Source organism: Nomascus leucogenys, chromosome 13, assembly GCF_006542625.1.
Source record: "Nomascus leucogenys isolate Asia chromosome 13, Asia_NLE_v1, whole genome shotgun sequence".
In the NCBI taxonomy this organism is placed as follows: domain Eukaryota; kingdom Metazoa; phylum Chordata; class Mammalia; order Primates; family Hylobatidae; genus Nomascus; species Nomascus leucogenys.
This window is the reverse complement of record NC_044393.1, coordinates 91,014,936-91,030,542: the sequence shown is the minus strand read 5'-3', so window position 1 is coordinate 91,030,542 and position 15,607 is coordinate 91,014,936. Positions and strand designations below refer to the sequence as shown.

Below are 15,607 nucleotides of genomic sequence, written 5' to 3'. Positions count from 1 at the left end.
TTTGTGGGAACACTTACTTCATCCAGAACTGGAGTGATGAGGAGGCCAGGCCCCCATAAGAACTGTTGGTGCACATCCCAAGTGCTGTTGTCCTCGTAGAACCTGAAGACCAGAGAGACAGTTCACTGAGATTTGAGCCACTGCCAATGAGATTTGTCACAGCTCTCCTCACAACCTGCTGAAAGCATGCAGGCCACCTGCCCAGGCAAACCCCCCAATTTATTCTGTGACATGACACCTACTCAAGCCCCTCTGCACCCCTAGACAGATTCCCCTTCCCCAGCTCATGTCTCCTATTCTTCCCTCAGGATAAACAGATGTTTCTATTCCAGTATGTATGCTAGGCAGGTCCCAGGCTGTAATTCTATTTTCCATAGCCCTCCTTTTTTAAAAAAGTAAGTTGAGATCCAGACATTTACATCAACATGGATGGAACTGGAGATCATTATGTTACATGAAATAAGCCAGGCATATAAAGACAAACATCACATGTTTTCACCTATTTGTGGGATCTAAAAACCAAGAACTTATGGACACAGAGAGCAGAAGGATGGTTACCAGAGGATGGGAAGGGTAGTGAGGGGCTGGGAGAGAGGTCAAGATGGTTAACAGATACAAAAAAAAATAGTTAGAAAGAATGAATAAAACATACCATTTGATAGCAAAATAGGGTGACTATAGTCAATAATAACTTACTTGCACATTTAAAAGTAACTTAAAGAGTGTACTTGGATTTTTTATAACTCAAAGGATAAGCGCTCGAGGGGATGGATACCTCATTCCCATAATGTTCTTATTTCACATTGCACACCTATATCAAAACATCTCATATACCCCATAAATATATGCATCTACTATGCACCCACAAAAATTTAAAATTAAAAACTTAAGTTAAATAATCAATACGTTTCATAACTTCAGCTGACTGTCAAGAAACTGGATCTGATCATACAAAATATCAGATAATTTAACATTTTACTTTTTTCTCTTTCAGAATATCTGCCTTTTAACAAGAAATTTCATGAGCTGACAAAAACTTCCCAAAATAATGAATATATAATAGCTTGATATGTGCCTGAGGGCCTCATATGTCACCCACATAAGGGAGTTGACTGTATTTTGACAAGAAAATGCTCTTAAGTGCCTTGTTTTAGAATTAAATTAGAGATGTTCATTGCCTGAGAAATAAGAATTCTGAAATTCTATAAATCCTTTATAATATCCTCATTTGTATTTATACTGTAGGCTCATTCCTATGCTTGAACATAGTTCTGGCATTACAGTGCATTACAGACGAGACCATCACAGTCAAGATTTCAAATCCTTTGAATTAAGACTGAAGAAACTAAGGAAAAAATGATTTGTCTAAGATACAGAGTCAGTGAATGGCAGAGCAAAGAAAAGACCTGTAGTCCGATGACTTTTAGGCTAATTCTCTCACCAAAAGGGAACAGGCAAGGCTTACAAATACCAACTAGGTATTCCAGTTAGATAGATAGATAGATTAATGAATATAGATAGATAGATTACAGATATAGATATAGATAGATATGAATAACTGCCTGAATTGTTTCAGTTTTCACTCTGATATTTGATGATATAGTCAATGTCATTCCAGATGCGTTAATAAAATTTGAGGAGGTTAGGTGAACTTACTCATGCAAAAGGGGCCTGGCCACCGTGTCCCCTCGGCTGTGAGCACGAAAGAAGAGGGTGTATAGGTAGGGCAATAGAGTATAGCGGATGTTAAGGTAGTGCCTGGAGGAATTCAACAGCAGGGAGTCAGCTCCAAAGGAGGCAGGATCCTGGTCCTGGGAGGAAATAGGAGTTTGCAGTTGTGGTTTGGCTGCAGGATAGCAGAAGCACCTGCAGAATTCCAGACCTCATTCATTACAACCAAGAATTTCCCTCCTGAATGACAGAGGCCAAGGTTGCAAACCTTGCTTCTGAGCAGTACCAAGTAAGTGTCTCTCCTTGGGTTTTCGATTCACCCTGCCTCCCTCATTCTTTAAGATTCCTCTCTTGGGAGGCTGCAATTTAAATAATTTTGAAGTATTTCCTTGTTTGCTTCTTATTTAAAAGCAAACAATGTAGATAAAGCATACAGAAGTTTGAGGAAAGACCTTTACAGACACGCCATTTCCTTGAATGCAGCAGTAAATAACAGGCTAAGGCCGTTGGGCGTTTCGATGATACAGCACAGGTTAATTGCACAAGATGGTGCAAATTAGAGTAAGTGAAGACCAGGTAAGAGGTTGGTTCAGCAGATCTCTTGGCAAGGATGCAGACAGATCTAGTCCTAATGTATGCCAAATTTATTCTAACTCTATTTCCTAGGAGCCTTACCTTGTAGCCTTGGCCATTGTGATTTCTAGAAAATGGATAAAATGCACCCAACTGCATCCACCGCCTACAGAGCTCCTCAGGGGCATCCAAGGCAAAGCCACATATGTCAGGACCCACCTGGAAGGACACACAGACAACAGGTATACCTCACTTCCTTCTAACCACCCTCCTTTGCTTTCCACCAGAGACCTCCCAACTGAACCTTGCTTAAACCTCCTACCGAGAAGGCTAGGAGGGTGGTCAAAATTCGGTCATAGCCTGTGTCCACTCTTGAATGCTGGATGACTTTGAGTAAGTTACTTAACCCTTCTGTGCCTCAATTTCCTCATTTTGTCAGTGAGTACTAAATTACTACACAGGTAATGACTGAGGTAATAAAAGTAATACACTTTACACACAAGAGCTTTTGGATGCATAGTACCTAGTAATACTGTTGATATTATTATTTTGACCTCACCACTATCAGCATTATTTTTCTAAAGCCTAACTCTGACCATGTCACTCACCTATTAAAAAATCTCCAGGACGTCCTTGCTGTTCAACCTTTTAGATCTTTAAAACCTGGTTCCAACCCATCTTTTTAGCATCATTTCTCATTCCAGTCCCACACACCGATCCTTATAGATACATCAAATAATCCCCTTTATACTGTTTGTGCTCATTTTTATTTCTCAGTGTTAAAATGAACCTCCCCCCCATTAGTCAGATGAAAAAACACTCACTTTTCAAGGTTAATCTCAAACGTCATCTTTTCCATGAAGTGTCCTTGACTCCCTGCCTTGATTCTTTTGTCCCTCATAATTTTGTCAGATAAATCCCTTTCTCGGGATCTCCCATAACATTTAACTCATATGTCCCTGTTGGTCCTTTCACCCTAGTTTGTCATAATTATTTGTTTACACATATGTCTCCTCTTACTAAACTGTAAACCTTTGGGGCAAAGAGAAGGTACATCTTTACCATATTTATGCTTTCCTCCCCTCTCACCATGCCTACTCTGCTCAAGACCTTGAACATTCTAAGAGCTCAATTCATAAATATGTTGGATTTAACTAAAAAATGCCAAAGCCTGTAGGGTGCTAGCAATGTTATAGTGCTTCATCTTGGTACTAGATACACAGATGTGTTCGGATGGTGAAATTCATCAGCTGTATTCTTAAGGATACATACACTTTTCTGTATAAAGTATGTTATACTTTTTTAGAAAGATATATTCTAGCACATATCAAAGTTGAACCTTCTGTCTTCATAAGATAGTACAGGAAAGAATGTCATGGTATCAAAGCCCTGCTGATGTGGATGAAGCACATGCTCTCAAGACATTAAATCCCCAGCCATGGCAGGCAGGAGAGGGGAGCTTTGTGGTTTGAAAACTTTCTAGAATGAGGTTGCCTGGGAATTTGGGTTCATAAGAGAGCTTGAGGTAGCAACTCACCATTGGGATGCCGAAAAGGTTGAACTCAAGCACGCCAGGGATGGACCATCGCAGGTCGTCCCAGGTGGCAGTGTTGTCTCCTAACCAATGTGCTGCAAACTTGCCAGAGCCCGCAAAGGTAGAACGGGTCAGAATGAAGCTTCTCTTATTAGGGAACACAGTCTTGGCAGCTCTAGCAAGGGAGAGAGATTTAAGGAGTCAATGTGGGATCTTAGCTTGTCTCAGCCCAGGGGATAGAGCAACAATACCAAAGACATTAAAAGTGAATAACCCATTCTCTTCCAACTCTCTTTCGGTACAATTAGAGTCTCTGTTGGGAGCATTCTGTATCATTAAATATGTTTTGTTTTGCTTTGTTTTGTCTTAAGAAATTTTATGCATGGAGCCAAGATGGCCAAATAGGAACAGCTCCGGTCTACAGCACCCAGCGTGAGCAATGCAGAAGACGGGTGATTTCTGCATTTCCATCTGAGGTACCAGGTTCATCTCACTAGGGAGTGCCAGACAGTGGGCACAGGACAGTGGGTGCAGCGCACCGTGCACGAGCCGAAGCAGGGCGAGGCATTGCCTCACTCGGGAAGCACAAGGGGTCAGGGAGTTCCCTTTCCTAGTCAAAGAAAGGGGTAACAGATGGCACCTGGAAAATCAGGTCACTCCCACCCTAATACTGTGCTTTTCCAACGGGCATAAAAAATGGCACACCAGGAGATTATATCCCGCATCTGGCTCAGAGGGTCCTACGCCCACGGAGTCTCGCTGATTGCTAGCACAGCAGTCTGAGATTAAACTGCAAGGCGGCAGCGAGGCTGGGGGAGGGGTGCCCACCATTGCCCAGGCTTGATTAGGTAAACAAAGCAGCCAGGAAGCTCGAACTGGGTGGAGCCCACCACAGCTCAAGGAGGCCTGCCTGCCTCTGTAGGCTCCACCTCTGGGGGCAGGGCACAGACAAACAAAAAGACAGTAGTAACCTCTGCAGACTTACATGTCCCTGTCTGACAGCTTTGAAGAGAGTAGTGGTTCTCCCAGCATGCAGATGGAGATCTGAGAACAGGCAGACTGCCTCCTCAAGTGGGTCCCTGACCCCCGAGCAGCCTAAATGGGAGGCACCCTCCAGTAGGGGCAGACTGACACCTCAAACGGCCAGGTACTCCTCTGAGACAAAACTTCCAGAGGAACGATCAGGCAGCAGCATTCGCGGTTCACGAAAAATCCACTGTTCTGCAGCCACCTCTGCTGACACCCAGGCAAACAGGGTCTGGAGTGGACCTCTAGCAAACTCCAACAGACCTGCAGCTGAGGGTCCTGTCTGTTAGAAGGAAAACTAACAAACAGAAAGGACATCCACACCAAAAACCCATCTATACGTCACCATCATCAAAGACCAAAAGTAGATAAAACCACAAAGATGGGGAAAAACCAGAGCAGAAAAACTGGAAACTCTAAAAAGCATAGTGCCTCTCCTCTTGCAAAGGAACGCAGATCCTCACCAGCAATGGAACAAAGCTGGATGGAGAATGACTTTGACGAGCTGAAAGAAGAAGGCATCAGATGATCAAACTACTCTGAGCTACAGGAGGAAATTCAAGCCAGAGGCAAAGAAGTTAAAAACTTTGAAAAAGAATTAGACAAATGTATAACAAGAATAACCAATACAGAGAAGTGCTTAAAGGAGCTGATGGAGCTGAAAGCCAAGGCTCGAGAACTATGTGAAGAATGCAGAAGCCTCAGGAGCCAATGCAATCAACTGAAAGAAAGGGTATCAGCAATGGAAGATGAAATGAATGAAATGAAGTGAGAAGGGAAGTTTAGAGAAAAAAGAATAAAAAGAAATGAACAAAGCCTCCAAGAAGTATGGGACTATGTGAAAAGACCAAATCTACATCTGATTGGCGTACCTGAAAGTGACGGGGAGAATGGAACCAAGTTGGAAAACACTCTGCAGGATATTATCCAGGAGAACTTCCCCAATCTAGCAAGGCAGGCCAACATTCACATTCAGGAAATACAGAGAACACCACAAAGATACTCTTCGAGAAGAGCAGCTCCAAGACACATAATTGTCAGATTCACCAAAGTTGAAATGAAGGAAAAAATGTTAAGAGCAACCAGAGAGAAAGGTCGGGTTACCCACAAAGGGAAGCCCATCAGACTAACAGCAGATCTCTCGGCAGAAACTCTACAAGCCAGAAGAGAGTGGAGGCCAATATTCAACATTCTTAAAGAAAAGAATTTTCAACCCAGAATTTCATATCCAGCCAAACTAAGCTTCATAAGTGAAGGAGAAATAAAATACTTTACAAACAAGCAAATGCCGAGAGATTTTGTCACCACCGGGCCTGCCCTAAAAGAGCCCCTGAAGGAAGCACTAAACATGGAAAGGAACAACCGGTACCAGCCACTGCAAAATCATGCCAAATTGTAAAGACCATCAAGGCTAGGAAGAAACTGCATCAACTAACGAGCAAAATAACCAGCTAACGTCATAATGACAGGATCAAATTCACACATAACAATATTAACTTTAAATGTAAATGGACTAAGTGCTCCAACTAAAAGACACAGACTGGCAAATTGGATAAAGAGTCAAGACCCATCAGCGTGCTGTATTCAGGAAACCCATTTCACGTTGAGAGACACACATAGGCTCAAAATAAAAGGATGGAGGAGGATCTACCAAGCAAATGGAAAACAAAAAAAGGCAGGGGTTGCAATCCTAGTCTCTGATAAAACAGACTTTAAACCAACAAAGATCAAAAGAGACAAAGAAGGCCATTACATAATGGTAAAGGGATCAATTCAACAAGAAGAGCTAACTATCCTAAATATATATGCACCCAATACAGGAGCACCCAGATTCATAAAGCAAGTCCTGAGTGACCTACAAAGAGACTTAGACTCCCACACAATAATAATGGGAGACTTTAACACCCCACTGTCAACATTAGACAGATCAACGAGACAGTAAGTTAACAAGGATAACCAGGAATTGAACTCAGCTCTGCACCAAGTGGACCTAATAGACATCTACAGAACTCTCCACCCCAAATCAACAGAATATACATTCTTTTCAGCGCTACACCACACCTATTCCAAAATTGACCACATAGTTGGAAGTAAAGCTCTCCTCAGCAAATGTAAAAGAACAGAAATTATAACAAACTGTCTCTCAGACCACAGTGCAATCAAACTAGAACTCAGGATTAAGAAACTCACTCAAAACTGCTCAACTACACGGAAACTGAACAACCTGCTCCTGAATGACTACTGGGTACATAATGAAATGAAGGCAGAAATAAAGATGTTCTTTGAAACCAACGAGAACAAAGACACAACATACCAGAATCTCTGGGACACATTCAAAGCAGTGTGTAGAGGGAAATTTATAGCACTAAATGCCCACAAGAGAAAGCAGGAAAGATCCAAAATTGACACCCTAACATCACAATTAAAAGAACTAGAAAAGCAAGAGCAAACACATTCAAAAGCTAGCAGAAGGCAAGAAGTAACTAAAATCAGAGCAGAACTGAAGGAAATAGAGACACAAAAAACCCTTCAAAAATTAATGAATCCAGGAGCTGGTTTTTTGAAAAGATCAACAACATTGATAGACAGCTAGCAAGAATAATAAAGAAGAAAAGAGAGAAGAATCAAATAGACGCAATAAAAAATGATAAAGGGGGTATCACCAATGATCCCACAGAAATACAAACTACCATCAGAGAATAATACAAACACCTCTACGCAAATAAACTAGAAAATCTAGAAGAAGTGGATAAGTTCCTTGACACATACACCCTCCCAAGACTAAACCAGGAAGAAGTTGAATCTCTGAATAGACCAATAACAGGTTCTGAAATTGTGGCAATAATCAATAGCTTACCAACCAAAAAGAGTCCAGGACCAGATGGATTCACAGCCGAATTCCACCAGAGGTACAAGGAGGAACTGGTACCATTCCTTCTGAAACTATTCCAATCAACAGAAAAAGAGGGAATCCTCCCTAACTCATTTTATGAGGCCAGCATCATCCTGATACCAAAGCCGGGTAGAGACACAACCAAAAAAGAGAATTTTAGACCAATATCCTTGATGAACATTGATGCAAAAATCCTCAATAAAATACTGGCAAACCAAATCCAGCAGCACATCAAAAAGCTTATACACCATGATCAAGTGGGCTTCATCCCTCGAATGCAAGGCTGGTTCAACATACACAAATCAATAAATGTAATCCAGCATACAAACAGAACCAAAGACAAAAACCACATGATTATCTCAATAGATGCAGAAAAGGCCTTTGACAAAATTCAACAACCCTTCATGCTAAAAACTCTCAATAAATTAGGTATTGATGGGATGTATCTCAAAATAATAAGAGCTATCTAAGACAAACCCACAGCCAATATCATACTGAATGGGCAAAAACTGGAAGCATTGCCTTTGAAAACTGGCACAAGACAGGGATGCCCTCTCTCACCACTCCTATTCAGCATAGTGTTGGAAGTTCTGGCCAGAGCAATTAGGCAGGAGAAGGAAATAAAGGGTATACAATTAGGAAAAGAGGAAGTAAAATTGTCCCTGTTTGCAGATGACATGATTGTATATCTAGAAAACCCCATTGTCTCAGCCCCAAATCTCCTTAAGCTGATAAGCAACTTCAGCAAAGTCTTAGGATACAAAATCAATGTACAAAAATCACAAGCATTCTTATACACCAATAACAGACAAACAGAGAGCCAAATCATGAGTGAACTCCCATTCACAATTGCTTCAAAGAGAATAAAATACCTAGGAATCCAACTTACAAGGGAATGAAGGACCTTTTCAAGGAGAACTACAAACCACTGCTCAATGAAATAAAACAGGATACAAACAAATGGAAGAACATTCCATGCTCATGGGTTGGAAGAATCAATATCGTGAAAATGGCCATACTGCCCAAGGTAATTTATAGATTCAATGCCATCCCCATCAAGCTACCAATGACTTTCTTCACAGAATTGGAAAAAACTACTTTAAAGATCATATGGAGTCAAAAAAGAGCCCACATCGCCAAGTCAATCCTAACCCAAAAGAACAAAGCTGGAGGCATTACGCTACCTGACTTCAAACTATACTACAATGCTACAGTAACCAAAACATCATGGTACTGGTACCAAAACAGAAATATAGATCAATGGAACAGAATAGAGCCCTCAGAAATAACGCCACATATCTACAACTATCTGATCTTTGACAAACCTGACAAAAACAAGCAATGGGGAAAGGATTCCCTATTTAATAAATGGTGCTGGGAAAACTGGCTAGCCATATGTAGAAAGCTGACACTGGATCCCTTCCTTACACCTTATACAAAAATTAATTCAAGATGGATTAAAGACTTACATGTTAGACCTAAAACCATAAAAACCCTAGAAGAAAACCTAGGCATTACCATTCAGGACATAGGCATGGGCAAAGATTTCACGTCTAAAACACCAAAAGCAACGGCAACAAAAGCCAAAATTGACAAATGGGATCTAATTAAACTAAAGAGCTTCTGCACAGCAAAAGAAACTACCATCAGAGTGAACAGGCAACCTACAGAATGGGAGAAAATTTTCACAACCTACTCATCTGACATAGGGCTAATATCCAGAATCCACAATGAACTCAAACAAATTTACAAGAAAAAAACAAACAACCCCATCAAAAAGTGGGTGAAGGACATGAACAGACACTTCTCAAAAGAAGACATTTATGCAGCCAAAAAACACATGAAAAAATGCTCATCATCACTGGCCATCAGAGAAATGCAAATCAAAACCACAATGAGATACCATCTCACACCAGTTAGAATGGCCATCATTAAAAAGTCAGGAAACAACAGGTGCTGGAGAGAATGTGGAGAAATAGGAACACTTTTATACTGTTGGTGGGACTGTAAACTAGTTCAACCATTGTGGAAGTCAGTGTGGTGATTCCTCAGGGATCTAGAACTAGAAATACCATTTGACCCAGCCATCCCATTACTGGGTATATACTCAAAGGACTATAAATCTTGGAACCAACCCAATTGTCCAACAACGATAGACTCGATTAGGAAAATGTGGCACATATACACCATGGAATACTATGCAGCCATAAAAATGATGAGTTCATGTCCTTTGTAGGGACATGGATGAAAGTGGAAATCATCATTCTCAGTAAACTATCGCAAGATCAAAAAACCAAACACTGCATGTTCTCACTCATAGGTGGGAATTGAACAATGAGAACACATGGACACAGGAAGGGGAACATCACACTCCGGGGACTGTTGTGGGGTAGGGGGAAGGGGGAGGGATAGCATTAGGAGATACACCTAATGCTAAATGACAAGTTAATGGGTGCAGCATACCAACATGGCACATGGATACATATGTAACAAACCTGCACATTGTGCACATGTACCCTAAAAATTAAAGTACAATAAAAAAATTCTGGCTAGGCACGGTGGCTCACGCTTGTAATCCCGTCACTTTGGGAGGCCAAGGCAGGCGGATCATGAGGTCAGGAGATCGAGACCACGGTGAAACCCTGTCTCTACTAAAAATACAAAAAATTAGCCAGGCGTGGTGGCGGGTGCCTGTAGTCCTAGCTATTCGGAGAGGCTGAGGCAGGAGAATGGCGTGAACCCGGAAGGCGGAGCTTGCAGTGAGCCGAGATCACGCCACTGCACTCCAGCCTGGGTGACAGAGCAAGACTCTATCTCAAAAAAAAAACAAAAATTCATCAATATATTAAAAAAATGAAAGAAATTTTATGCATTAGCCCCATAATCTCCAAGAATTAAAAACATATATATATATATATATATATATTATTTATATTCAATAATTAGCAGGTCATAGCCATAGTGGCCTTACTCTGCTGTAGCGACCGCCATGGAGTAGCCATACAGATTGTGAACGTCATATTGCTTGCCCCAGTGCTGCACTGCATCCATACAGAGAGTCTTGCAGAACAGATACCCATCCAGGATTCCTGAAACAATAGCAGGATCAATCAGTGAGAGCCTAAGTTGCACATTTCCTGCTCCTTGACTATCACACAATCCGAAATGACAGCCCCCTGGGCAGGCACTTTTGTGGGCATCCTGTAAACAGTCACACTGCTCCCTTACTATTAGAATGCTATCCACTTGGAGTAGTTCCTCTGATATAGAAATGAATTCTGCTGACCCACACACATCCTCCCACTGGAGCTCTCATGTGATTAGAGGCAGACACTTGGAAGTAAGAAGATTCATTCAGGCCCGAGGTTCAATCTGAATTCTCCAAACTCAGCTAAGTTAAGTGGTCCAAGAATGGAAATACTGAATGAAAGTGTAAATTAATTTCTGACTCCTTCTGTCCCCTGATCATATATTGTAGAGAATGATTTCCAATCTCTCCTGTATTCATCTATTCGTCTCTGCTCCCATTGCACCACTCTGGTTGAGATCCACATTATCTGTGGATCTTAACTATTGCAGTAGCTTCGTCATGTCTTATTTACCTCCTATGTATCTATTTCTAGTTCACACTATATATTAATGCCAGGTTCATATTTCCAAAACCATCTGACTACCATGCTTCTCTCTTACTAAAAGATAAGTAGCTTCTAACACCAAAAGAATAAAATATGAACTGTTTAGCCTCTCATCCAAGCCCCTCAGCATTTGATTCTAACCTACCTGCCCCAATTTCCTCTCTTCCCACCATATTGAAGCCTTCATAAGTTGTTATCATCTTAGCAGTTTTTTCCTTTCTCAATCAAGATATAATATGTCCTTGAACCTCTAGCATTCTTCAAACTATGGCCGATGCTATGATGCCAAGGCCACATCCTGAGAGATAGTGTTGTCCAAAGTTCAATCAAAGCTGAGTATCATCACGTTTACTGACTTTGACCTCCCAGGTCATGAGTTCTGTCTTTTCATCCTGTGACTCAGTTCTTCACACTGTGGACACATCAGACATAACCCTCACCTGATGACCAAGGCTGGTTACCTGGTGTCTCTCTGGTAAACCCCGGCCTGTGGGTGCATACCTGAGAATGACATAAACTTACCACTAGCCTCTGGCCTCTACACTTTATCCTCTCTAGATCTTCCCTAGAAATAGCTTTGACTATAAGTAGAAGTACTAGATTGCCCCTTTTGAATTTGTGCATCTTTTAGGAAAGCATAGCATGTTTTTATTTTCCTTCGTAGTTTTCCTTATATATTACCCACATATTTCTTTTTCTATGCACACTTATGAACAAATTCCCTTGCCAGATTTTTCAGATCTGTCCTTATGAATTTATAATATGAAATACATACGGCTACTTTAATCTGCTGACCACCAAGACTTACTGGGAGTGAATGGGGGATTATTTAGGTTGTTTGTGGAACATCCTGAGACCGAACCATCAACAAAGTTGGAGACTTCATTCATATCCTACAAGACAAAGAGCAAAAACTATTAAGAAAAAGCAACATGTTATCTTATGATGTAGTGATGGTGTCTTTTTTTAATTAATCAGATTAATTATTCCAGATATTTTAAAGGGGTATTTATATAAATGGAATAGAGCAGGTATTCTTGTCTTGTCTACCCACTGAAGGCTTCATGAAGAAGGTTCTTAACCTCTCTTCAAATAGTATGTCTATAATCGCTGAAAATGAACAATTCCCAAACATATCAGGTGAAAAAAATTTCAATTTATATGATGACATGTTTCAACTTATACGTTTTTCCATATATCTAAATATAACTGTAAATACATACACATATAAATACATATAAACATATATATGGAGAGAAAAGGAGAGAGAGAGCACATAAAGGCCTAGAAAGATGCATTCCAACATATTGATAATAAATGTCTTTGGTTGCTATAATTTAAGAGGATTTTTGCTTTTATCTTTTTAACTCTCTGTATTGTTTGAATTTTCTACAGTTCTCTTAAAAAAAGTTTCAACTCTGGAGCTCCCTAAATTTTGATAACCCTCAGCTAGGTTACTTTCTTTCATCTGACATCATATGAGACATTTTTCTTTACCACAGGCATAGTTTGTTCATGCACCTGAGTACTTTGGCTCTGATCAATTTGTTCAACATGTCCAAAAGGAAGAGTCTTCAACTAGCAATTGAACAATTTGTATACTTTGCAACAACGTAAGGAGTACATGACCTATTCTGACTTCAGCTCATTCCTTTGTTAAAAAAAAAAAAAAAAAAGCTAGACTTGGGGAAAAAAAATTCTGAGTTTCCTTTCAGCTCTAACATTTTGATTTTTATTCTAAGCTATGTGTTTTAGTAAGATTATTTAATTAGTAAGATAGTGAATACTGACAATGATTGTTATACTTCCTTTCTTCTCCTCCTCCTCTCCCTATGCTCCGTGACTCAAAGATACAGATACAGATATGCACAATCTGACTATTTGTCACCTAATAATCCAAGTGTAAACAACTCACAATCCAGATTCCATCAAACTCCACTTGATTGTGAAAAAGCTCAAATTCCTTTGTCCACCAAACAGCACAGTTGGGATTGGTATAATCAGGAAACACAGTTTGTCCAGGCCAGACCTTCAGGAGAAAAAGAAAAACACTGATAAGAGTAAATTAAACAAACACAGAATAAAGTAAAGTACTTTGCAAAGAAATTCCTAATATGATCACAGCAACCGAGGTACCCAGGAACACATCCTTTTTAGTTAGGAAGGTGCAGTGCTCGGAATACTTAAAATAAATGCCAGGGTCACTTGAAGAAAAATGCATTTCAAAAAATGTTTAAGTCCTTAATGAATAAATTTGTGGATAAAGGCATTGTCTAACTTAGTCATCTTTACTCTCTACACTTCTTTGTTCTTAATTCTGGGAATAGTAAATGGGGGAAGAGCATTGTGTAAATTTCAGCTACTCCACAATAAGCTGTGGATTCTAACATCATTTACTTTTCTCTCTTTCTTTCCTATCCAATTTCCCCCAGACACTATACTCTGAAAAGGTCATCAGAGGCCTTATAAGTGAACAAGCAGATAACACCTTCCTGAAAAAACAAGGACAAACAAACATTTGAGAAAGAAGTGGGTACACTTGTCAAATACTGCAGGAAAATGGAGTAGGAAGAGGTATGAAACAGTTCCACTGGACTTACCAGTGAGAAAGTAACCTCACTGCTTTTTGCCAGAGCAGTGTCAGGGAAGTGATGCGGGAAGAAAGGAGACCACAGTCAGCTGCAGAGTGTGTGGGAGGTGAGAAAGTGGACACTCAGTGTGTGAACTGTTGTTTAAAGGGACTTACTTGGCTGTGAAGGGAATCAAAAAGCTAGGATGGCCGGCATGCACTTGGGCATGAAAGGGCAGAGGAGAATTTATCCCCAGCATATATAAATATACTGAAAATATACAATAAAACAATTACATGCACACACACACACACACATTTCACACACCCCTATGCAGCCCCTCCACCAGCCTCCAGCCTTCCCATTAAGTTACCTCCCCAATGAGTGGAGTCACTCCATCTGAACTATTCACCCATATCTTCATATCTGAACCCCTGTCATATGGGCCATAAGGTTTACTTGAGGAAGAGTTGTTGGAGATGGCTGGATCCTAAAAAGAGGAAGAATACAATGAAGGAACTAGCTGGAAACTGGAGGCACTGAAAGGAGATTGGGAACTCAGGGAGAAAGCAGGGGAGATGGGTGTATGATACAGAGGAGCAAATACCTAATTTGGGAGAAAGAGGGCAGTACGTACCACAATGATGACAAGCTTCTGTCCATTATTGTGTAACTCGTTGACAAATGCAGGGAAGCCTTTAAAATCCACTGGATCATAAGTGAAGTCCCTTCTCTCATCCATATAATCAATATCAGCATGCTGAACATCCTGAAAGAATATACAAAGTCCACAATTAGTGCCCAGGAATTTCCATGGTAAAACGAAATCAAACTTTCACTGTTATTATTCAGGATAAACAACAACTCTGTTCTGGGCTCTAAACAGAGTTCTTAATCAGTTCCTGGCATCTGAGTACTTCTTTTCCAATGGTGATTTCAAAAACACATGACTGGTTGGTTCCCTAGGGCTTGGCCCCATCCCTGCCATCAGGTGAACTGCATCATCCTATCCTTGCCTGGTACTCTGGCATTAAAAATCAATCAAGCAAACAACACCAATTATGACAAACCCCTAAGACAATCAGACATATCCACCTAAGAAATGACCTAAATTTCACCCTATTCACAAGATAAAGAAGGGAAGAGACTGTCTCTCTCCCACATCTCCCTCATTTTACTACCCCACGTTTTATTTTGTTACTTCGCTTCTACCCCACATCTTTGTTGTTTATGCTATCCCAATTTTACCTGTATAAACACAGTGAAGCCCAGAATAAAATGTACCCTTCTCTACAACCTAGGTTTGGCTCCAACGGAATAGAGTAGGGGAGAGAAGAGGATTATTCTAGAGACTACTGAGCTTTTCCCTTTGCATCTCTTGTTAAATTTCACTCCCAATAGTACCCGATATCATAGGTACATTCAAAGTTAGCCATTCAAAGTACAAAAATATTTTATTACATGTCCATACTATATCCTTTTGTTCAGTTAAATGTGCCAGATTTTGACATGTATACTGAACTCAGGTAATAGTGTTCAGTTCCCTGTCTAAACACACCCTCTCACATCTCACACCACTAGGCAGCAGTAATAGTCCAATTCTTTCATTTCCTGGAGCACTTAAACAGGAAATGTCTATCTATATGTAAGGAAAGTGGCATAAAAAAAGAGATGGCCACTATGATATTAGAGATCTGGGCTTGAA

At 40.5% G+C, this 15,607-nt stretch overlaps 1 protein-coding gene across 1 annotated transcript in view; it reads right to left on the bottom strand.

Moving 5' to 3' along the window:
• MGAM (maltase-glucoamylase) overlaps positions 1–15,607 on the bottom strand; it is a 102,780-nt gene that overhangs the window by 63,332 nt on the left and 23,841 nt on the right. The window contains exons 10-18 of the mRNA XM_030826773.1: positions 14,540–14,671; positions 14,276–14,392; positions 13,248–13,361; positions 12,141–12,225; positions 10,669–10,786; positions 3,782–3,953; positions 2,347–2,463; positions 1,657–1,811; positions 18–102 (exon numbers count right to left, since the gene is read on the bottom strand). Of these exons, the coding sequence (XP_030682633.1) occupies positions 18–102; positions 1,657–1,811; positions 2,347–2,463; positions 3,782–3,953; positions 10,669–10,786; positions 12,141–12,225; positions 13,248–13,361; positions 14,276–14,392; positions 14,540–14,671 (1,095 nt within the window). The remainder of the gene's footprint in view (positions 1–17; positions 103–1,656; positions 1,812–2,346; positions 2,464–3,781; positions 3,954–10,668; positions 10,787–12,140; positions 12,226–13,247; positions 13,362–14,275; positions 14,393–14,539; positions 14,672–15,607) is intronic.